The sequence below is a fragment of the Leptonotus elevatus genome, chromosome 1, assembly GCF_054856555.1.
Source record: "Leptonotus elevatus isolate MCC_2025b chromosome 1, RoL_Lele_1.0, whole genome shotgun sequence".
Lineage (NCBI taxonomy): Eukaryota > Metazoa > Chordata > Actinopteri > Syngnathiformes > Syngnathidae > Leptonotus > Leptonotus elevatus.
Window position 1 is genome coordinate 17,047,595 of NC_141239.1, and position 24,280 is coordinate 17,071,874.

The following is a 24,280-nucleotide window of genomic DNA, read 5'->3' on the forward strand; positions in this document are numbered from 1 at the left end:
CTACTTTTAAATGACAATGTCAATGCAGTGGGAAATTAATTAACTTCATAATTTATAATAAGTCTAACTGCATTGCCAGAAAAAAAAAAACATTAGTTAGGCAAGTAAGGTGTAGTGAAACTTGAATACTTAGTCCGTTGAGACGTACAGTAGGCTACTACATTGTACTAGCATGGAGACGGAAAGATCGTCTCAAAGTGCTAAACAAATAAAAAATAAAAATAGCCGTGAAATTATTGAGAGGCTCGCTGAATGACGTCACACGAACTGACCAATAGGGACCACTCGGCTCGTGACCAAACCGGATAACGCTTGACGATCAGACGCTTCGCGGCTTATTTGACCACTTCTCTCTGGTTCATACATTCTTCGTCGATCACAATGACGACTGTCGATGTAAACAAACGCAAATAACGCAGTTGTATTAGTGTGTTGTTGTTTTTAATCTCGTGTGGACTGTTTTACTTCAGCGGCATGGTGAGTTTGCCCATGCCACTGTTTTATTATGTCAGCGACTGTTTACATGCAACATTTGTTTTGCCCACATGGGACTGCAGAGATTTGATGGATTATGTGATTCAAGTGAGCTTTACTGCTGCACTTGGGTTCTTGTCCTGGGGATAAAATTAGACTCCTGCTGCAGCTTTTGTGATCTTGTGTCATTGTGCTGTGAGTGTAGTGTCACAGTGAGATAGGTTCATAATTGTGAGCCATGGAACAGAAGCTACTGAAGCGGAAATTACACATTTTACACTAAAAATCTTATGTCACACCACCAAGAATGTAACAAAGGTTGCTACATAGGTATCTTCTGCTATCCAGGATATATAGCTAGCTACACATAGATAGCTATAGATACATAGCTGGCATAGGTATAAAACAACAACAAAATCCCTACACTATTTATAGTTTATGTATAATGTGGTTTGGATCAATTAAGAGCAATTGGATTATTTACCACAACTGCATTAAAAATAAATGACATCAAATAGTAAAGACATTACTCTACAAAAAACACTTTTAGTCTGTAAATATAAATCAATAAAATGAAGCTAAGCATTCCTTCTTTTACCACATGACCACCTGTTTTGTTTGCCTTTCTGTGTGCTATTCATATAACCTCCAATATGAAACCGAGAACTCACCTTAATTTCGTACGAGCTCTCTGCAACCCACCCAAAATTGATCAGTGACCCACTTTTGACTGATCTACACAATACAGGCATCTTATTTCAGCATCAGGTATTTTGGGGATGTGAAGAATGCGGCAACAATAACATCTGGATTTATTGTTTGAAGTTTGGTGCATGTCATAGTATAAACAAATAGCAGTCGCTAAGACAGGGAGTTACTGTAGTTTGCATTGTGCAAAGTTGTATTATTTACTGTGAATTTATAGACACTTTCAATAAGATGACAGTGTTTGGACCCACACCAAAATGTTATTTTGAGCAATCCTGCTAAAAACTCATGATATCGTGCAGGTGTGACTTTTTATTTAAGCACATGTTGAATGACACTTCTAATTACTGGTGATGTGCCTCAACAGACACTGTGTGAGCTGTGCTTGGCTCAGGTGTGCTGCAGCCTGGACGAGCTGTGCAGCAAGCGGACAGATGGCTCTCTGCTCCTCGGGTCGGCATCGCTCTTCCCTCAGCACATAGCTGACCAGCTACTGCACAAGATGGCCTCAAAAGGTGAGTGGGGAGCAGCTTAACTCATTTGCTGCCATTGACGGCTATAGACGTAAAAATAAACTATTTCTATGTAACATTTTTTTCCATTTTTGTTAACAAGAGTATGAAAATCTATAATTTTTTGTGTGTACATTTAGAACAGATGTAAAATGTATGATTAAATGTGAGTTAACTAGTGAAGTAATGCGATTAATTACGAATAAAAAATTTAATCGCCTGATGCCCCTAATTTTTAATAATCTTTTCTTTAAAAAAAAAAAAAAAACTTTTTTTTTTAAAGAAAATATTATTATTATTATTATATCTGTTTTAATACAATAAAAAAATCGAGGTTTTCTTTAATACAATAAAAAAAATCTAGGTTTTCAAACTCTTGATAACAAAAGTGGGAAAACATTTTAAACCAATAAAAATAGTTTAAATGAATTTTTGACATCTAAAGCCGTCAATGGCAGTGAATGAGTTAAAGATGACAACAGAGTTGTTGTGCATTTGTTGTTGAATTTTGAATTCATTTAATTTTTGGCCTAAATTGTGTAGATGTTTTTTTCATTACATTTATACACAGCGCTGTCTAAAGATATTAATGGACACTAGCTTTATATTTATAATGAGCCCTTTTCACAGCAGTCAATGTGATTTATTTATGTGTTTATTTATTTATTTTAAGCCATCCAACCAGTAGAATCATAATGGCACCTCGTCTGATGTCCTTCCTCCATGCACCAGGAAGTAGCCTGAAAAATCTCATGGTGGCCCAAGACTTTCGCACAGTACTGTAAATAATAATAAACTGATTGTAATATAGATGTATGTTATATCATTGCAAAAACAACAAATCTCATCAAGAATTTTTTTTTCCCATGTTCTCGTTCACATTATCATGGTGTCAAACATTTTTGTCTTGGACCATATAATGTATAATCATCATATTATTGCGTAAACAAAATTTCCTGTCCTTCAGTACTTAAAGAGGAAGTCAACCTTAAACATTTCATGGCAATAATTTGTTATATGTGACATCACTAGTCTAAACATGACATTCTGATTAATATTTCATTTGTGGAATATGAATTATGCAAACAAAATCCAGCCATCCGAGTAAAAATGACATCACAGTTGCTCGGGTATCAGGTAACAACAAATCACAGCTCTGCTTCGGAAAACAGGTGAGCAGTGATTGGTTGTTGCCTGAGCCCTGAGTAACTATGATGTCATTTTCAGTCGACAGTAAGTGGCAAAATGGCCGCCTTCTGATATTGATTAAAATAATGGCTGGATTTTGCTGCTTCACTCATTTTCCACTAACGCAATATTAATAACCAAAATACCATAATTCGACTAGTGGGGCATATTATTGTCAATAAATATTTTGGGGGTTGACTTCCCCTGAGGCAAAAAAAAAAATCTGATATCAAGTAAGTCCTCCTTGCCTGTAGTTGGTGCTACACTGTGGCCGTTTGACACATTAGTGAAGCATCATGTGTCAAAAAGACAGAGAGGTCGTTGTTCACAATTATGTCTATTCTGTCTTCACTAGTGTTTAGGAACTAGCTGTACAGATAGCTAACTGCTTCTCCAATAAAGACCAGGAAGCCTCTTGCTGTTTTGGCAATTTACTGGGTGAAACTGTAAAACTGTAATATACAAAACATAAGAAGACATTACAATCATGTTATTTAAAGTTTAAAATAATATAAATTTGCATCATTTACTAAAATTAACTGCAAACCCTACAAAAAAACAGGATCGTTTTTAGCCGTTAGCATAATGCTAGTTTACATGGGCACTACCATGGAAATGCTATGCTAACTAGCGCCTAGTAACTTATGTCACATTAGAACTTAAAACACTATCTAAACATCCGATTCAATAACCTAGTGCATGCCAACACTTCTGAAAAGAACGTACTTACAGACAGATATTTCTGGAGCCAAAATTAAACACTATAGGCTTTAACTGGATTAGATGTGTAGCCGTGTAGGAGCGTTGCTTGGAATACAATGCACTACGGTAGCACTGGAGAGTCAAAAAACATTCAAAGGCGCAAACACCACTTTCGCCACCAGAGGGCAGTAGAATGTCATTGTGTTTATTGAAATTTTATGCATCATTAATACTAATGGTACATGGTGAGTACTCAAGCATGAATACTCAGTCTCATACTGGTATCGTTCTGGAAAAAAAAAAGTCCTATCGAACATCCTTACTGTATATATATATTTTCACAAAAAGCAGAATTTGAAATCAGAAGCCAAGGAAAATAGTGGAAATAGTCAATTTATGTGTATGGGCGTTTGTGAAAAAAAATGCTTGTGAAATCAGTTAAAGTCAAGAAAAACTGTAATTGTAATATGGCAAAAGGAGAAGAAAAACGGGCCACATAAAATGATGTGGCAGACCAGATCTGGCCCCCAGGCCTTGAGTTTAACACCCATGCTCTAAATCCATTGGAAATCTCCTAACACTTTTTTTTTTCTTATCAAGGAATACTGAATGACAAAACCATCGGGATTTTCCGGAACCGCAAAGAGCTGCGTTTGAGTCGAGTCTGCATCCGCCGCAGTCTGGTGTCTGCAGAAGCATTTCGACTGGCCATCTGCCCTCACCGGCTTCAAGAACTGGATGCATCCTGGGCTGCTGGCGACATCAGCGGTGCTAACATCGTCTCCAGCTTGGCGTCCAACCTCAAGTGCAGATCCAGCCTCCAAAAGTTGTCCCTGAATGGCCTACGTCTGGACTGGGCCTCGCTGGGAGAGGACTGCGCCGGCGTCAGCTCTCTGCAAGGCCTCCGGACGCTCAACCTCGCCAGCACTGACCTGACTGACATCGCCTTAGAAGATGTCTGCAAACTCCCTCAACTGGAGAACTTAGACATTTCCTGCACTGCCATCTCAAAGCTCACAGCACTCCTTCAATGCAAGAACACGCTCAGTTGTTTGATCGCCCATCGACTTTGGCAGCTGGATATGACGGCAGCGAGTTTGATGTCCGTCCTGGGCCAGCTTCGCGCTGTCAGACATTTGGACTTCTCAGATGACCACTTGACAGCGGACGACGGCGACCGGAGTGACGGGGATTCAGTTCTTCGTCTTCTGCGGGCCGGCCCCGAGGTTCTTCCCTCATTGGTTTCTTTGGACGTGTCAGGCAGGAGGAGAATCAGCGAGGCAGCTGTCGGCGCGTTTGTGGAGGCCAGGAAGGAGCTGGTCTTCTTGGGTCTGCTAGCTACCGGAGTTAGCTCCTGCGCTACCCTGGCGTCGCACCAAAATCTCAAAGTAAGGATTTTCTGCCTCACGAGCTTCATTGTGGCACGGGGCTGTAGTCTACGAATGTACTGACTATACATTTCCTGTTTCACTGACAATGCTGGTGTGTTTAGGTAACTGGAGAGGCTAACGAGAAGCAGTTGTGTGAGGCCCTGAGAAGGTACAGAGACAGAGAGTGCTTCGCCCGAGAGGCCCTCTTTCATCTCTACAATTTTACCACCGACTCGCACAAACCACAACCAGAAATGCTGGAGGTGATGTAGTCCCCGTTCATTCCCGTCTCTTCCTGTTGGGGGCCACTACAAGTCAACATACCTTATGTATGAGTCATCTTTGTGTATGGAAACCGAAAATCGCATTCGAGGCCATCTTGACTATTAGCCGGCCACTATTTGGAGGCTACACCTACCCAATTAAAACGTTTGAACAAAATTTAGTTTCTCTAAATTGCCATATACTATTCACATTAGTTACTGCAAGCAAGGTATTGATAGCCACTTAGCCATGACAAGTTCCACTGCTGTTGTTGTGTGTGCAGTTTGCAGTAATGTAGAATTTCATTACATCGTCCTGACAGCTGTTTCTAATATTGTGACTCCAATATTAAACTGGAAGAGCGGCAAAATGTTACGCAAAACTATGCTTACGGCGGCATAAGCGATGAGAAAACAAACAACAGGATCTGAATTTTACTATCACTTTTTGAGGTTTTAATCCATTTAAGGTTTTAGACTTTTTTTTTTCTTTTTACAAAACACCAAAAATTATTCTAAAATGAAAAACAAACAAAAAATTGGGTTAATTTGGGGGGGATTATGGGGAAAACAAATATTGGGGGGGAGGGGGAATCAGTGAATATGCAAATGTATGGGTGCTGAAATGAGAATATGAATCGACTCTAGTTTAATACCACCATTCACCACTAAATAGCAGACATGTCTTAGACAGGGTCTCATGCTGCATTCGAGGAAGGTGGGAAGTTGGATTTTTCCAAACACATACCAGAATGTGTGCACTGGAACATCCCTTTAAACACGGAGATCCAAGTTGCCAAAGTCGGAAGAAAAAGGACCCCAACTTCACCAAGCGGCTTTAGTCTAATCTCATATCACTCAACAATGGTGACCCCCTAAGAGACACACACCGTGAATGGCAAAACCTAATTTGAATATATTATTAAAAAAAATAATGTCTTTATTTATTGTAACATTAATGTAGTTATTCGAAATAAGTAACTTCACTTAACACATGATTTGGACTGACTGCCTGAACCAGAACAACAAACAACTTATCGGAGTCAGCCATCTTTGTTGTTTACATTCGCCTCGAACTCCTTGAGGTCGGAACTGCGACAATCCGAGTGGGATAAGTCCGAGTTCCCACCTTCCTTGAATGTAGCAATATACTGCCCCATACTACAACATGAGTAGGCCGAATCATTTTATTTGGATTTGGAATGACTATACAGAAAAAATACAATCAATAATACCATTTTGATTGAGTTTATTTTTGTTAAAAAAATGCATAAAATGAGTTCTTGCCCTTAATGTTGGTTTGCTGTTCAACAGTTTTATGGTGTTCTTGAATGGGAATATTTATACAAGAGAGCTATTTGGACACAATATGTGGCTATTTTGTTGTATGCTGTAAAACAATTTTGGGGTTAGGATAGTGGGTTGGGAACTCATTCACTGCCACTGACGGCTATAAACGTCAAAAATTCATTTGAACTATTTCTATTAGTTTAACATTTTTTTTCTACTTTTGTTAACAAGAGTATGAAAACCTAGGAAAAAAATCTTTATTGTACATTTAGAACAGATATAAAATTTGTGATTAATCACGAGTTAACTAGTAAAGTCATGCGATTAATTACAATAAAAAATTGTAATTGCCTGACGAGATGATTATTAAAAATTAGGGGCGTCAGGCGATTCAAATTTTTTATTGTAATTAATCGCATTACTTCAATAGTTAACTGACTATTAACCACAAATTTTATATCTGTTCTAAATGCGCAATAAAAAAAATCTAGGTTTTCATACTCTTGTTAACAAAAGTAGAAAAAAAATGTTAAATAGAAAAATTAACATGATTTTTTTACTTTTATAACCGTCAATGGCAGTGAATGAGTTAAGAGCCCATATTTTGCACATATGCTCACATTTTGTCCATATCTGAAATAGCATTTTTGTCATACATCTGCAGTACCCAACCAGATCCAGCAGATAGTGCTGCATCCAAGGCTGCAGCGATGTCATGTCCTTGCGTGCCATGATTTGAAATGTTAAATCGACATATTTAGAATTGTTTGGCAATAGTGGAAGATTTATTTTCTCACTCAAAATTTCCAGTGCAGCATCTCTCTGTTTTCGGATGGAAAAATGTACTAATCTAATATTCTCAATAGACACAGTTTAAATGAATGTGCCTGTTGCTGATTCAGCTATTGCATATCTTGTAGCTAGTGCTGCGGGCCATGCAGAGCCATCCTGCATGTCTGCACGTCCACTTGGTGGCCACAGCGTGCGTGATCAATCTCACCACTCAGGACCAGGTCGAGGCCATGTCTGTTCGCTTGCTCTGCTCCACCGTCACCCAGCTGCTGCACAGCATGAAGACGTTCCATGAACATACGCAGGTGCCAGTCTGTCTGTCTGTCCGGCTGTCCATCCATCATGTACTGTACATACTCTAGCGTTATCAACGGTACTATCGTTTAGCGTGATAGTTTCTAGGAAACTATATAACCCTAAAATAAAATAAATAAATGAGGGGTGTCAAAATTAGTGTGTTCATTTTGAGTGAATTAAAAGTTCCTTTAACGCCACTCATTTTTGGGGAAAGCCTGTACTGGGGGAATTCTACCAACAGACACATCCACGTCAAAATTTAGCAGCGGAAGACAGAATTTAATAATAATGCATATATTTGTGGAGACCGGGGTCAAGTTGTATTTTACAATTTTAAAAATATGCAGAATTTCACAAGTTACTTCATATCAACTCATTCACTGCCATTGACGGCTATGGACGTCAAAAATGTATTTTAACTATTTCTATTAGTTTAAAAAATGTGTCTCACTTGTTAACAGGAGTATGAAAACCTAGAAAAAAATATTGTACATTTAGAACAGATATAAAATGTGTAATTAGTCGTGAGTTAACTAGTGAAGTCATGCAATTAATTACGAAAACATTTAATCACCTGATGCCCCTAATTTTTAATAATCTTTTATTTATTTATTTTAAGTCATTTTATTTGTTGTTTTTAATAATATTTTCTTAAAAAAAGAAAAGAAAAAAGAAAAGCTGATTAAAAATTAGACAATTATAAAAATAAAAAAAATCATTAATCGCATGACTTTACTAGTTAGCTCACGATTAATCACAAATTTTAGATCTGTTCTAAATGTACAATTAAAAAATTCTAGGTTTTCATACTCTTGTTAACAAAAATTAACTAATAGAAATAGTTTAAATGAATTTTTGACATCAGTGAATAAGTGAAAGATTAGATAGCTCTTATATTGAGAAGAAAAATGCACTGAGCTGTCACCAACGTTGTACAAATGCAATTATGCCATCTAGTGGCAGAATATGACCAACACAAATCAATATCACACTTGTTTTTTTTACAGTACAGTACATATTTTTAATTTTAACTCAATTTTATGAATTATTATGAAATTACTATATCAATGACTAAAAGCTGCTGCCATATTTCTAACGGTTTAACTTTTTTTCCTACTTTTGTTAACCACTTTTTTATTGTACATTTAGAACATATATAAAATTTGTGATTAATTAATCGTGAGTTAACTGTTGAAGTCATGCAATTAATTACGATTAAAAAAAAAATGAATCGCCTGACGCCCCTAAATTAAATACATACAAATAAAAAATATACAAATCAATAAAAACAAATACATTAAAATGTTGTGTTTCTTTATATTTCAGGTCCAAAAGAATTGCCTTCTGGCACTCTGCAGTGACCATATCCTTCAGGACGTCCCCTTTGATACGTCAGTTTATTTCCATTCGGTTATTCTAAGATACTTGAGCACATAGATGCACAGTAGCCTTGATAATCAGTCCCATCTCTGACCTATATACACTGCTTTTGCAGCACGATAAGAGGGCAGGAAATCTCTCTCACAGATTGTGTGAACATTTTTGGTGGTGTCTTTGTGTTCCTCATGCGTGCTGTGATCATGGTTCAGGTATTTAGCAGCCACACTGGTGATTAACTGGCTGAGCAGCCACGAGGATCCCACCCTTCAGAGCATAGCTGTGGCCGTCATCTCCATTCTGGTGGCCAAGGTTAAGTGTGACATTAGTGTGCAGTAGGAACACATTTGAGCACCTGTCGCCTCCTCCCGCCTGCTCTCGAAGCGTCAGTACATCAGCCAAATGCAGGCTTTAAATCATCCCAGTTACACTTGTGGGATAAAAGAAGAGCTTATTTTGTTCATATAGAGAAGTGGATAAGTAGCATAATTAAATCATTAAAATATTGTCCCATTTTGTTTTTGTTGCAGTTATCCACAGCGGAAGTTGCAAAGCTTGGAGAGGATGTCTTCATAATGAAAGTAGGTTTGCAGTCACAGTGTGCACTGATCTTCCTAGATTTAATATGCAAAGGATATAAGAAGTCTACATTACTGGATTTTGACTGATTTTGCAAGGCCCACAGAATATTGTGTTCTATTGCTATAAAAACATGGAACCTACCAAAAGAAAGATCAGGAAAAAAAAGTATATTCATGTTTACGTTTTGCAGCAATTAGCATTAGAATATAGCATATTTCATCATTATTCACAAATCGGTTTAGAACTGTGGGGAAATCAGCTTGTTTGCAACATGGCCCTGGTTGATCTCTGATACTCTGCTGCCAGCTGCTGGCTGTTTTTGTAATAACTACCATTGCTTTAACCGTTCTCTGCAGTTGAGAGGCTGCATCAAAGCCTTTTGTATGCTCTAGCATAAAAAACAACATACAAAACTTATAAATACGTCTTTGGGACACTTAAAAGGTTTCAATTAGAACACATTTATACGTTTTTGGGAGCAAATGAGTTAAACCCTAGAAGAAGATAAATCCTTTCAAAACTTTTTCCACCATTCATTTAAACTACAACATGTTCAACTCAATTAAAACATATTTTTGAGAGGGAAAGCAAAAATAACAAATTGACATAATGTGGTGTAATTGTACAGTGAACCATTCGAACAAACAGTGGCTACCCGCCTGCCCCACAAGAATAGATCCAAAAAGCAAAACTTCTGCTGGAAAATGATGTTAGGAAAAGCATACTAGAACATCTGAACTTTATATGGTATTAATAAGAGGCACTTCATATGTTGGCAGGTGTGTGCTGCCTCCCATTTAAGTTTCAATTTGATTGGTTAAATCTGAACACAGCCACACCACAGTTATAAAAGGGTGTGCACACTTGTGCAACCACATTATCTGTTGTTTATTTTTATTTACTGCATCGAAAAGATTTCATTTTTTTCACTGAATGGTGTTATACAGGTTATCGGTCACATTAACCCATTCACTGCCATTGACGGTTATAGACGTCAAAAATTCATTTGAACTATTTCTATTAGTTAAATTTTTTTCCACTTTTGTTAACAAGAGTATGAAAACTTAGATTTTTTTATTGTACATTTAGAACAGATATAAAATGTGTGATTGATCGTGAGTTAACTCATGAAGTCGTGCAATTAATTATGATTTTAATTGCCCGATGCTCCTAACTTTGAACTGTCATTAATCACATGACCTTAATAGTTAATCATACATTTTATATCTGTTCTAAATGTACAATAAATAAATAAATTCTAGGTTTTCATACTCTTGTTAACAAAAGTGGAATTTTTTTTTACACTAATAGAAATAGTTCAAATGAATTTTTGACGTCTAGAACCTTTAATGGCAGTGAATGGGTTAACTCACGATTAATCATAAATTTTATATCTGTTCTAAATGTACAATAAATAAATAAATTCTAGGTTTTCATACTCTTGTTAACAAAAGTGGGAATTTTTTTTACACTAATAGAAATAGTTCAAATGAATTTTTGACGTCAATAGCCGTCAATGGCAGTGAATGAGTTAATGATGGAACAATTTTGGAAAATATTTTTCTTGGTGTCATTTTTGTATACCACAACAACAAACTGGCATTTGAGCAGGGGCGTGTAGACTTTTTATACCCTCGGAATGCAAGTGTCTTTTTAGTTCTTCCATATGTCTTTCTCTCACCAGCTCTATTTTCCCTCACCTACTGCGTCGACGCGTTTACCCGCTCGCACCCTGTCGTCACATGCACATGTCCTTCTCAGCTTACTGTTGCTCTGTTACTTAATGTCTATTTTCTGCTATGCGTGGATACAGTCAAACTCTGCTTCAGTTATTTCTAATGGCATTATTCTTGCGCCGTCATTCACCCAGCAAAATCATTATCTTAGATCGCAGTGCTTTGTCACATTTAATCCCTGCGTGTGTCATCTTGCCACGATTCCCGAAAGTCTTTTTTTTTTTGTGTGTCTTTTTTTTGTTTTGCCAACAGCAGCTGTTGGCAATCGTGCAGCAGAGGGCCATGTTCGGAGTGGTCGATTCCACTCTCAAGTTTGCCCTGAGAGCTTTGTGGGACCTGACAGATGAAATGCCCGTAGCATCCCGCAACTTCATTGAGTGTAACGGCTTGGAGTTATACGAAGAAGTTCTGGAGGTAGAGATGCCCCGACACACAATGCCAACCCACAAACTACAAACCACAACCAAGATATTTCATGTTAAATTGTGTAGTTGAGATACTTTTTTTTTGTCGTTAAAACGGTACACTTTTACCGTAGTACCGTAGTTAAAAAAATAATAATTTAGGAATCATGACAATCTCTTTAAGTATTTGGAAAACTGACTTTTTCCACACCATTTTTAAAGTGACTGTTAGGGATTTACACATTGATAAATGCAAATAAATAAATAATAATCAGGTTGTAATTTTTTAGTAGGTTTCGTTTGATCCGAAAGTCCTTGAAGTTAAGACCCCGTCCACACGAAAGCCAGTTTCAATGTATCCTCACAAGTTTTGTTACCGTTTAGACCGTTCGTCCACATGATGGCGCGGTTTCGGAGCTTGAAACCGATCACTTTTGAAACCGGGCTCCAGAGTGGAAAAATTTCAATACGCGCCCCGAACGCGTCCGTCTGGACACCACATGCAGGACACTCCTCCAGCGATGGCGTAATGGTCGCAGCTCGGTGACGACGCATTGTCGCAGATTGATGACGTATGCGGCAATTCTCGCGTGACTGCGCGCGAATCGTCAGTCTGTCAACAACAATGGCGGATAGCCGCGTGGTAGTCGTTTTGCGCAGCCTCCTTAGCTTGCTTATGCTTTTGCAGCAAAATATTTTGCTTCTTTATTCCCACGTTCAACAAGCGGTGTTGTACTTGAATCACCCGCCATTGTCACTTCTCCTGTGTTCGTCTTTTTCATGTTGTTTTGATACATGCAAAGCCATGTTTCTTCTGTAGATTGCAATAAAGTTAGAAAAAAAATCATCTTCTTCGCTGATTCTTCTTCTACGCATTCCGTTAACTCCTTGTGGCTGCGCTACAGCGCCACTCCAGACTTGGCATATACATTACAGCCGTTAAACGTCCTCAGCGTCTTCTTTTGGACACACGCAAGTCTTGAAATGCTTCTGTGCGTGCGAGATTTGTTTGAGGAACGAAGCCGGCTTTGCTTCCGTCTGGACGGGGCCTAAGTTAAAACTTTTCTGTCGTATGTGCCCCCACTAGTCCAAACAAAGCATTCTGATTGCGTTTGTGAAATATGAGTTGGTCAGCAAATCCACCAGTTTTTAGCCATCTCAGGTGGCGGCCATTTTTCCACTTGCTGTTAATTGAAAATGACATCACAGCTGCTCAGGGCACTAACGACCAAACACAGCTCACCTGTTCTGAGTTTGGTCATGAGATGTTCTCAAGCTGAGCCCTTATGCTGCATTCAAGGAATGTCGGACGTCGGATTTATCCCAGTTGGCTTTTCTCAGTTCCGACCTGAAAGCGTTTGTGGCGAAAGTAAACAGCACATAATGATAAATTGTTTTTATTTTGGTCCTCGAAACTCATTTTGAGCTCCAGCAAATTTGCCTTCTCGCAATTTTGCTTCATTTATTTAAAAAAAACCTTATTTCTTAAGCGTTCCATACAGTTCAGTAGTTCACCGTATAATTTCATGCAGGGTGATTGCGGCATACTGTTACGTGCGTTGTGTTACGTGAAGTTATGTCAAATATTTATGAATGAAGAAAGCTATCTAGTTTTATACTCGAGTAAATTGTGTTTTACCATTCACGGTCTGTGTTTCCAAAGGGGTCGCCATTGTAGAGTGACGTCACATTGTAGTCTGTCGGCAAAGTCGGGGTACTTTTTTTCCCCGACTTCGCAAGCGAGATTTCTCAGTTCAAGGGGGCGTTCCCGTACACACTTTGTGGTTTGAAGTCAGAAAAGTCCGACTTCCGACCATCCTCGAATGCAGCGTTAAGCACTGTGATGTCATATTCAGTCGACATCAAGTGACAAAATGGCCACCCCCTGAGAATTACGTGGATAAAAATGTCTGGATTTTGCTGCCTAATTTCTATTCCACAAACTCAGGATTAATCAGAATACCATGTTTAGATTAGTGGGGAGCACATGAAACATTATTATTATCAAACATTATCAAGAAGACTTTTTTTTTTTAATTGACTTGACTTCCTTTTAAGTTTCTGGATATTAGCCTTTTAATGGATTGTGCTGGTAAAATGTTTGAGCCTTGGCTCGCTGAGTGTTCTTTTTTTGTTTTGTTTTGTTTTGCAGTCCTACTACAATGAATCTTCTATTCAGCAAAAAGTTCTTGGGCTCCTGGTGGGTTCAGTTTGAGTTGTAATATGAATTTGAAATGTGGTTTGTGTGACATCATTTATTTCTATTGCTTAATTTAAACCAAAAGCTCTTGCCACTATGTTGCAGAACAACATAGCAGAAGTGGAGGAGTTGCAGACAGCACTAATGGAAGGAGACCTGTTGGAGCACATCCTCAGCCTCCTGCAGGACACCCAGATAGAGATGGGGGTCCGCTACTTTGCTGGGGGGATTCTTGCTCACGTCACCTCCAGACCGGAGGCTTGGATCCTGGATGAGAAGCTTTGCAGCACCATACTAAACCAGCTGGTGTGTGTGCTAGTCAAAACCAAATATATATATATGTATATTTACTACTATAGATGTTCACAATTTTTTGGGTTTCCTCACAGCATGTGTCCATTGCAGCGTGGACCCAACTGGATAAAGAAATTGTAATTTACAGGTGAGACAGTTATTCTAGAATTTGAACAGAGGCTTAAAAAATAACTTCTTTTTTTTTTTTAGAAACTCAGGGAAAATAATCCAGAAATTGAGAATCAACTGGTAATTTGAAAGGTTCCACTACACAGTCAAACGAAGAGCTTTATCTGCCTTATTTTGTCGCTAGCTAGCTAGGTAAATACTAGGGGTGTGCCCAAAAATCGATTCTCATAAGAATCACGATTCTCATTTAGAACGATTCAAAATCGATTTTTAATGTCCCCAAATCAATTTTATTTAAATTATTTTATACTGTCTTGCCTTTGTCTGTGTGTGGCTATGTTCATGTTGTACCCGATTAGGCCACTTAGGGGCAGTGTGGTTCCACGCGGTCTAATACATTGTTAAGTTGTAGCCACATTAGAGAGTAGAAGGAAAAAGTCACAATCAAGTTATTCCAATAAAAGTTGTTGTTTTTGCAGTGTGGAGCCGTTCTTTTGAGTGATAAAAGTGCCGCGAGTAACGCGCTAATTAGCATTAGCGAGTAGATCATTACAATTCCTTGCACATCTATAGATTGAAACAAAAATCGTCAATCAAATCATTTTGAATCAAAAATCGTTCTTAATCGAAAATCGGTTCTGAATCGAATCGCACACCCAAAAATCTGAATCAAATCGAATCGTGAGACATTCAAAGATTCCCACCCTTACTAAATACCGATAGCTTGCTAGTTAGCTATTTAGCTAGGTGACCAAATGCCCTCTTTTGCCCAGGTATGCCCACTTTTTTACATCCTGTCTGGGTTTATTTATTTTTAAAGTAGATTAGATAGATAGATATTATTCTATTGTAGATATCTTAGTGTGACCCAACGTCCTCTTTTGCCCAGGTATGTCCACTTTTTTACATCCTGTCTGGGTGTCCGAGTTTTCCTTATATGAAAATCAATCAATATCAAGTCAAAAATCGATTTTCATATTCTTTCAATGTTATCTCAGTGCAGTTCTATTATACCACTAAATAGCAAACATTGTTAAATTAAAACTGCTTTCTTATGTTATCCTCTTTCTACATCTCATGTGTTAGATCTCATTAGATTGTGAAGATGTACCTAATGGTCTGTCTTTACGTTTAGGTCATTACGCCCATTTTGCCACCTGCTTCAGACATATCAACCCACGGGGGTGCAACTGTGGGCTGTGTGGGCCATTCATTTTGTCATCACTCAAAACGGTAGGTTGCAACTGACTTCAGTGTGTTTTCCTCCTCATTGTACATAAGCCTCAGGGCCTCACGCGGCAGCATGAGATAGATACTGATTCACATGAGGAATATTTCCGTGGTGGGCGGTTGTCGGTCAGTGCAAACGTCTCTCACCCGTCCTTTCTGGCTCCATTTTCCCCTCAGCTTCGCATTACAGCTGGATGCTGGAGCAGGAAGGCGTGACGGAACTTCTGAAGGCTCTGACTACACGTCCCGACACACACATCATCATTAGGGGACTAACGGAGAGCATCTTGCTTATGCGTCGGCGCCAACGCCCGGGGCCCTTCAACAAGCAGGCAGGCCCTCACAGCTCTTAGCAGTATTGTTGGCTTTTATATTTCATGCGGGACTTGTGAAAGTATGTGCTGAGGTTGCAAGATGCAATAAAACCCAACCATAAATAGTTGATGTGAACCCACATTTTGTGCAGCGTGAAATAGAAGGATGGCTGTTTTATTTATGTATTAGATAAATTGTATAAGCAGATCTGTATTTTATGAGTGCAATACTTTTGATAACTAAAGTGTTTAATTATAATTATATATTTAAGTGGACGAGTGCACACATGTGATGTCATCCCCAAGTAAACACATCGAACGCTTCATGCCTGTTGGCACAAATGGCCACCAGAGGGCGTTTGAGTGCTTTGGTTTCAGGGATTATGGTGTGAATGGTCATCAGTCAAATCTCACGGTAACTTTTAAGTATATAGCATTTTAAGAACACCCGTAACTCAAACAAAGTGCTTTACATAAATACAAAAATACACATATAGACAGGTAAATAATAATTTAGAAAACAAAAACAAAAAAGTTAAAACAAGAACAATTCAAGATTTGCTGACTTGGGGTTCAGAGGTCAAGGGACCATCATCATGAGCATTATATTAAACTGTTAAGATCAGTCAGTGCCCACCTAGGCAGTGTATCAAGGCCTTTGTCGTAATTTCACTGTTGGCCTCAGACGTCGTCCTAGCAATAGCCTGAAGGGAGTTTGTGAACTTGGATGCTTAACCGGAGGGACAATCTCCCAGGTTAGCTTTGTGCTAGCTAGCTGGTATGACACAACATGGATGGATTTTAAACTTTACCTAAAGCATACACACACACACAAACACTGGGTTCTGATGTTGGCCAGTGTATAGCGAAGGATCCCAGAATTAAAAAAGTAAAGTAAGTTATTTTAAACTTAAAAGGGAAAACATTTTTAACAGTGCAGTCTTGTGCAGCTGCGCTAGCGTGTTGACCATCTGATGTTTTCAAAAAAATGAATATAGGCTTTGAACACCATACGATGTTGATAAAGCGCTAATAGAAGTGCACTCCATTTACCATGATGATCAAATTGGATTTTCTTTATTCTTTTTTGGGACTATGACGTGTTTTTCGACAAATGTACTTAAATGGTAAACAAATATGCGAATGTGAATTTGGTGTACGAGTCCATGTACTGCTGTTATGTAACCAATAGTTTTTTTTTCTTTTCTGAGTGTCATTCCAAAATTGTGACTGCAACGTATGCTCAATTTTAATTAACATCAAATTGTAGTTTTGACTTTAAAATATCAACTCATAGCTGACTTGAAGGTGCAAGTTTTTTTTAAATATAAAATGGCACATTTGCATTCGTTTTCATACTCAGAATTGAGATGTAACCATATCCACTTAATATGTTAACTAAAGAGCTTTGGGCAGATTTCCTGCTTTGGCTTTCTGGCTCTCCATTTTGCACCGTTTAATCTGGCTTAGCTGACTGCTGACATCACACTCGTATCGCTCTGATCATCTCGCTCTTTATTAAAAAAGAGCACAATCATAGTTCCCAAAATGGCAAAATTTTCTTTCAAACGGGAGGATAAAGACAGAAATAGAGATGTCACAAGAAAACTGCTCCAAATATCTTGAGGGGAAAATCAACAAAGCCTAAAGGAAGGCTAAAAAGAGGCAAGCCGCAGATAAGACGGATAAAGTGAATCAAAAGATTTCTAAGAGCATTTCAGGCTTGGCCGTTTGCATAAAAATATAGCGGGACCATTTGCGGAGTCCATGTGTCTGTTTTGCTCCCTTTGAATGGCAGCTTACGGATTTTCATTATCTCACTTGCGCAGACTCCTCTATTGGATCAGGATCACATGTGAACCCGTCAAGGCACAACGGATGCACATTCCTGCCATTGTGTTGTGAAGCATACATAGGCTTCTTGTATATTTTCTGGGTGCACAGAAGGACACAACATATCCTTTGAAAGGACCTTGGGGAGGGGCGAAGAGCCGGCAGGCCCCTTGAGCTTGATGTGTGCGGATATGGAAAAGCAGCAGCATCCGCCATTCTGCCAAGCCACTTCCTGTTGTCCGTCAATCAGCGGCCAGAGGCCAGCTACTCATAACAGTCATTGTGAAGTACGGCAGAGGAACAGAATCGATACGGACCTTCTCCGCAGGCCCAAGATGAAAAGATTAGATTTGCCACTCTGCGCTTTCGCTAAGGCTCATAGAGACGTCTGCAATTTTCCATCTTCTGATTGGTTCAGCCATCTGAGTGAGACTGGTTGAGCCTAAATGAATACAAATATGTCGGATCAGGGGCCTCGTGTACTTCAAGTCGTGGCTTTCATACTAAAACACGCCGTATTTCCAGATGTACGAATCTGTGCGTACCTACGAATCCAAGCACATTCCTTTCATACATGTCAATTAATGCCGAAATGTTACAGTACTAGACTCCTCCCTCTCCACGCCCGTACATAAATATGCAAATTAGTATAAACAGGGCTTGCGGGTGGGAATGATTATGATGCATGATAAGATAATCACATTCCAAAGCATGGGGCACAAATGAGGGGGAAAAAAAATGATGCAAGCTGGAGACACTTGTAAACAAAGTAGAGGCCCGAAAAACAGATTTTTGGCAGGCTGTCTTCGGAAGTCAATAACAACCTCCGTGATGAAAGTGCCTTCGGAGTATCTTGGCCCTCGGCGTTAGTGGCTGAATGCTGAAGGTGCATCAAATTGTGATCGTGGAGACTTTAAGTTAAATTTAATGCAATAATATAAGACTTGCTTGTGATTTGTCGAAAGTGCGTTTGTGGATCGTTGCGCACGCACATTTATTTTTGAGACTAACATCACACTGTTCAATGAAGACAGTAACACTGCCTCCCCGTGGACGGCGGAGGAGCGGGCCTTAGACGCATGTGAATATTTGTGAGCTTGTGCGTGTGCGTGAATATCTCGAAACAGCGTGATATTTATATTTGTCTCAAAAATAAATGCGCGTGCGCAACGATCCACAAACGCACTTTCGACAACTCGCAAGCAAAAGTCATGGAAAATGCACACACAAAATTAAAAAAGACCTGGAAATCGCGGATACATTTGTGAAAATCAAGAAAATAATTGTGTATTTGAAAAACACGTGAAAATGACGAATATGTTTGTGGATCTGAAAAACACATGTAAAAATGAAAAATGTATTTGTGTGAATATTTTTTAGACAAATTTCTCCCCATAGTTTCCCATCATATTATTTCTTTCTCTTATGACGTCCATTACAATTATAGCCTGATTGCCAGTTGTGTAAATTAGGTGATGATAGACAGCCAATAGTTCAGGGGTGGGCACACTCGGTCCTCGAGGGCCGGAGTCCTGCTGGTTTTGGATGTTTCCTTTCTCCAACACAGCTGATATATGATCAGCTCATCAGCAAGCCCAACATAAGCTTGGTAACGATCCTGTTGATTGGAATCAGCTGCGTTGCAGCAGGGAAACCTCCAAAACCTGCAGGCCCTCGATTACCGAGTTTACCCACCGCTGCAATAGTTCGTTTCCTTACTGGGGAGCTGGCAACACTGATCTACTGTTTGATTGTAATATTTTACACTTGGCCACCAGATGTCGCTGTGGGGAGATGTTTCGAACATTTCAAAAGATCGATTCTTTTTGTGAATCAATCGTTTCAAATGATTTAATCGTTTCAATGTTCCATTTCTGCCATCCCTACCTCCGCCGCCGTCCGGGAGACCTGTGTTGTGTTTACTGACACTCGGACATAAGAGTGCAAAACAAAAAGAATGAAAAATGTAATAATAAAAAGGAGAACCATTATAGAGATCCATGCCTCAAAAGGGGGGAGCACAATCATCTTGGTGGGCGGGCACGGACCTCTATGGCCCGCCCATGGTTACGGGTGTGTGTCAGACATTATTAAAAATTCATTTTTAAAGCAGCGTTTTAAGAAAAACTCAACTTTATTAGTGATATGATCCTGAGCTCAGTCCGTGTGTCTGGTGTTTTTCCAGTGGGCGAGTGAAGTGGGCGTTCCCACCAGCGCCGCACCTGAGGAGCATTTCTAATCAACAAACTTTAAAAGGACTCCAGGAGCAGAACAGAAGCTTGTAGGATTATTCCTTGCTCGCGGTCATTACTCAAGTTATTCTAAGGCCCTTTTTCTGAATCCTAGTCACGCGTTATAGTCAAGTCTTGTTTTTTTGTTTCGATAGTGTTATTGTTTTCACGTGTGTCTGCCACGGTGCTTTCTGTTTTGTATATAATTAGATTGTAGTTTGTTATACTCCTGTAAAGCCTGCTTGCATTGTAAGTATTTTGTGTTCACTTCATTTTCTCCTTGCCTTTTGCAAGTGTTTTTTTTGTTATTAACTATTCCGGGTGTAGTGCTCGCGCTTTCTGTTGTTTTTCTTCCTGGCATTGTTTGTTTGTAAATCAACTTTCTAAATTTTATTTTTCTGTCTGGGCCTACGTTTTTGGGACGTCAGTCAGACTTGTTAGAATTAGGCTAGGTCACTCAACACAGTTGCTAGCTAGCTTGTTTAAACCTGGTTGTGGATATTTGGGCCACTTTCAGAGTAGTATGTATAGGCGCTAAAGCTAGCTTGCACAGACGGGCAGGAGCAAAGAAAGCCGGCCTCTGTCTCTTTGGCACATGTTGTTTTTGTAGATTTATTTTGTGACATGATAGTGTTTTTAAGTGATTAGGTAAGTTAAATACCCACTCGAGGCCTGCTAGGTCCAAAACTCGTCAGTGGAACAAGTGGTATAGAAACCGCAAACGCTGTATTGCATAACATTGAAAACAAACCGGGCATTAGTGCGACTAAAGTAACAAATTTGACTGGAAAAGAGAGTTCAGTACAGAAGGTCTCACTATACAGAGTTGGCATGTTTGCCCGTGTCTGCCTAAGCATTTTATATAACTTGTGCTCATGCTAATTTGACGCTGTCATGTCTATGCGGCAGTGATTATAAGTGATTTTTTTTTTTTTTTTTTTTTTTTTAAATTGGAACACAGGCTCCCACTTCTTCATCCGCCATGTCTAAATGTGTAAGTCATTCTGTTCCTGCATGAGAAGGATTTTCTTCCTATTGGGTTTGTGTGTGAAATGGATGAGATGGCTTATTATGGAGAGTTAGAGACGCTCGTACTTGATGTCACGTCTCCCGTCAGCAAGCGACTATTCCGCCTTGAGTTCAGTAGATCCACACAAGTGTGCCGAACCCTGAACGGCCACAGGCGAGGAAATTTCTGCATTGGTTAGCATTTGACCATTTATGGATGCGACTGTGGCCAAATGGATGCATAGTGTACATAATTATATATACACCGACTGCTATGTTGGCATGCATGGATGGATGAACAAGATATCTTTTTTTCTTTATAGTACTAAAGTACACTCATTTGCTGTTCAATATTAATGATATCCAATACAAGAGTGGGACAAAATAAATTTGTCTTCACACAAATGAGCATACTGTTCTGTTAGTTATTCATTTCAACAATGAATGTATTTCAGTAGTTTGCAGTGATGTAGAACTCATCGTGTCATAGTGGGATCACATGACTTCCTTTATCCATATAATTTTTCATCACTTTATAATAAACAATATAATCATTTTCATTTTTGGGGATGTGGGGTGAATTTTAAATGACCAAATATGGTTCATTACTCAATAGACAGACTGTGAGCAAAATATTAGAACTCAATTTTGTTACATGAACTCATTCACTGCCATTGACGTCAACAATTATTTTGAACTATTTCTATTAGTTTAACATTTTTTTCCACTTTTGTTAACACGAGTATGAACACCTAGAAAGAAAGAAAATGTGTACATCTAGAACAGATATAAAATGTATGGTTAACTATTGAAGTCATGTAATTACAATTATAAATTTTAATCGCCTAATGCGATAAAAAAAAAAGATTATTAAAAATTAGGAGTGTCAGGCGATTACATTTTTTAATCGGAATGTTAACTCACGATTAATCACAAATTTTATATCTGTTCGAAAAGTACAATTAAATAAATTGTAGGTTTTCATACTCTTGTTAACAAAAGAGTAAGAAAATGTTAAACTAATATAAATAGTTAAAATGAATATATGGCAGTGAATGAGTTAATACTGCCGTCAATCAAAATTCACCATTACCTTTTATAAAGACATACGTTTTGGTGACGTCTCTTGTATTGGAATATGTATCTAATCATTTAAACATGAGTTTGACTATTAACCTTTCAAAGACTTAGATATTCAGTTTTGATGTCGCTTTGTGTTTTTCTAGTAAGTATCCTTCAGTGAGCGCCAGTAAGTCTGACGCCGAGAAGCTGTAACTGGAGAATCTTGCTGTAACAAAGCCACTGTGTATCTTAATCACCGCTCTTATTTTCAAATGGCTTTCAAAAAGGTCCATAAAGAAAAAGCCGATATCTAACAATGCCACTTAATGATCAGCAGAGCTACTGAGGAGCAGTATCAGAAGGTTCATTAAAGTAGTATGCTGTTCCATTAGGGTTAAGATTATGCATATTGGTGTCACCTTGCAGCTTTTTTTTGTTGTCATAAGAAGTCGATTTCCGAGAAACTCGCATCACAGCTAGCTTACTGTCTGACCATAAACCTGATTCTATAACACAACAGAACTTCATAGATTATCATAGTCGGAGTATTAAAGGTAGATCTGACTAGAGATAGACCAATATGGGTTTTTCAGTGCCGATACCAATACTGATTATTAATAGTCAAGGACGCCGATAACCGATATTTGGAGCCGATATTCATTTTCACTAAAAAGGAAAATATTGGCATCAAAATTTGAAAAAAATACTTTAGCTCTGAATTTTTGGGGAAATTTTAAAGCATAGGTTATTAAAAACTTTGAGTCTTTGCAAAAATGTTTTTTTATTTTTTCAAATCTTAGTCAAAAAGTTCTGGGATCTCCCAGGGGCAGTAGCATGTTTTCAAAAGTGAAATAAAAACTTACTTTATTTACTGTAGAAAACAATTATTTCAAAATATCTGAAGTATTCAATTTTTACTGATTTTAATTTCAAACAAAAACATAAGGTGCAGAGAATCCCACGGTCAGCAGCATCTCTGAAAATTAAAAACATTTATCAATTTTAACTGTTCCCTGAAATTAACACTTTTTTATTTAAATGGATCTATTATCGGCCATATGATTCTTCAAAATGGCCGATGCCGATATTTGTCAAAATGCTGAATATCAGCGCTGATAATCGGCCCGGCCGATAATTGGTCTATCCCTTTATCCTATATTTTTGTCTGCCTTCTGCTGATATTTAAAAGAAGAAGGGTGAAAACAGGAAGTATTTCAAACTCAGCCTACTTTTTGCTGAAAATGATTGAATATGAAACCCTCTTCAAACCTGCATTTTACGCCTACGGAAAGCAACAGCTGCAAGTTCATTTTATAATGTACGTCTTTGCACATGATTATTAATTTATATTATGGCATAAGGTTGTAACCTTAGGAAGAAAAAAAAGAGATTTGTGTTCTGCAAACACAGATGGACTGTAACACTGCAATATGATTGTTGTGAACATTGCTCCTGCGCTGTTTTAAATAAATTGATATTGTTTAAAAGCCTCAAGCAAATAAGTGCCGTAAATGAACCATGACTTTGGAATAAATAGTTGATTGGATCAATTAAAAGCTGCCTGACATCCAGCATTTGCAACATTAAGTGATGGGTTGTATGAAGATTGTGCTCCCCTCTAAACTCAAGTTCTTAAATCATGCTGACTCAGGCGATTTTACAAACACAACAGTGACAATATAGAGTATGGAATGTATAATATTTGACGGACAGAAAATTAAACCTGTGTGCATGTAGCATTTTGCACAATCATGGTAGAAACCAAAAATAAAGGTCTTTCTCAGAGTTCCACGGGACACCGAGGAGTCTGATAAAAAAGGTAATTATCTTAATTCAACAGTCTGCAATAAAGTGCAGGCAGGTCACACAAGTGTACGTCAAAGTTGTTGAATAGCCCTTGTCAGAAAGACTGGGGGGAACAAATGTTTTGTTCCGTTTTGTTTTTCATGTGTCTCTTTATGATGCAGCACTTGTTCATTGTATTACTTCCGGCAGCGTCATTTCAGTGTGCGTTACTGACAATAAGATGCTGTATATGTTAACGATGCTGCGGCGCTCAATTGCCTCGTTAATGTCACGTGCTTCGGTGCTAAAAATAGAATGGTCCCGCTTGCGGCCTTCAGAGTCGTAATTGTAGCTTTTATACAAACATTATATTTTGTAATGTGGCTTTTTGCGTTTCTTCTGTTTCAGGCCACACATACACACTCACTCGCACACAATGCTCATGAAAATAATATTCCAGCTATTGCCATTAATGCATTCAAGACATTCTAGACTCCTG

General features: G+C 38.4%; 1 protein-coding gene and 1 long non-coding RNA gene across 6 annotated transcripts; one reads left to right on the plus strand and one right to left on the minus strand.

The window, feature by feature from the left end:
- The first annotated feature begins 317 nt into the window (after positions 1 to 317).
- On the plus strand, positions 318 to 16,150 carry LOC147181091 (protein zyg-11 homolog). 4 transcript variants are annotated; one of them, XM_086078478.1, is made up of 14 exons: positions 318 to 477; positions 1,550 to 1,697; positions 4,185 to 4,972; positions 5,077 to 5,217; positions 7,428 to 7,604; positions 8,923 to 8,987; positions 9,186 to 9,285; positions 9,504 to 9,554; positions 11,544 to 11,705; positions 13,848 to 13,895; positions 14,001 to 14,201; positions 14,285 to 14,337; positions 15,454 to 15,551; positions 15,726 to 16,150. In XM_086078478.1, exons 1-14 carry the CDS (start codon positions 475 to 477, stop codon positions 15,899 to 15,901), a joined length of 2,211 nt encoding a protein of 736 aa, XP_085934604.1. In that variant the 5' UTR covers positions 318 to 474; the 3' UTR covers positions 15,902 to 16,150. The 4 variants fall into 4 exon arrangements, with proteins under 4 accessions (XP_085934604.1, XP_085934594.1, XP_085934613.1 ...); XM_086078468.1 differs by lacking the exon at positions 318 to 477 and adding an exon at positions 532 to 582; XM_086078487.1 differs by lacking the exons at positions 318 to 477; positions 13,848 to 13,895 and adding an exon at positions 532 to 582.
- LOC147181092 (uncharacterized) lies at positions 1,531 to 3,716 on the minus strand. 2 transcript variants are annotated; one of them, XR_015095386.1, is made up of 3 exons: positions 3,613 to 3,716; positions 2,397 to 2,473; positions 1,531 to 1,675 (listed from the first exon to the last, which is right to left on the minus strand). It is a non-coding gene; the product is annotated as an uncharacterized LOC147181092 (long non-coding RNA). The 2 variants fall into 2 exon arrangements; XR_015095387.1 differs by having other exon boundaries at positions 1,567 to 1,738.
- Positions 16,151 to 24,280: the final 8,130 nt, after the last annotated feature.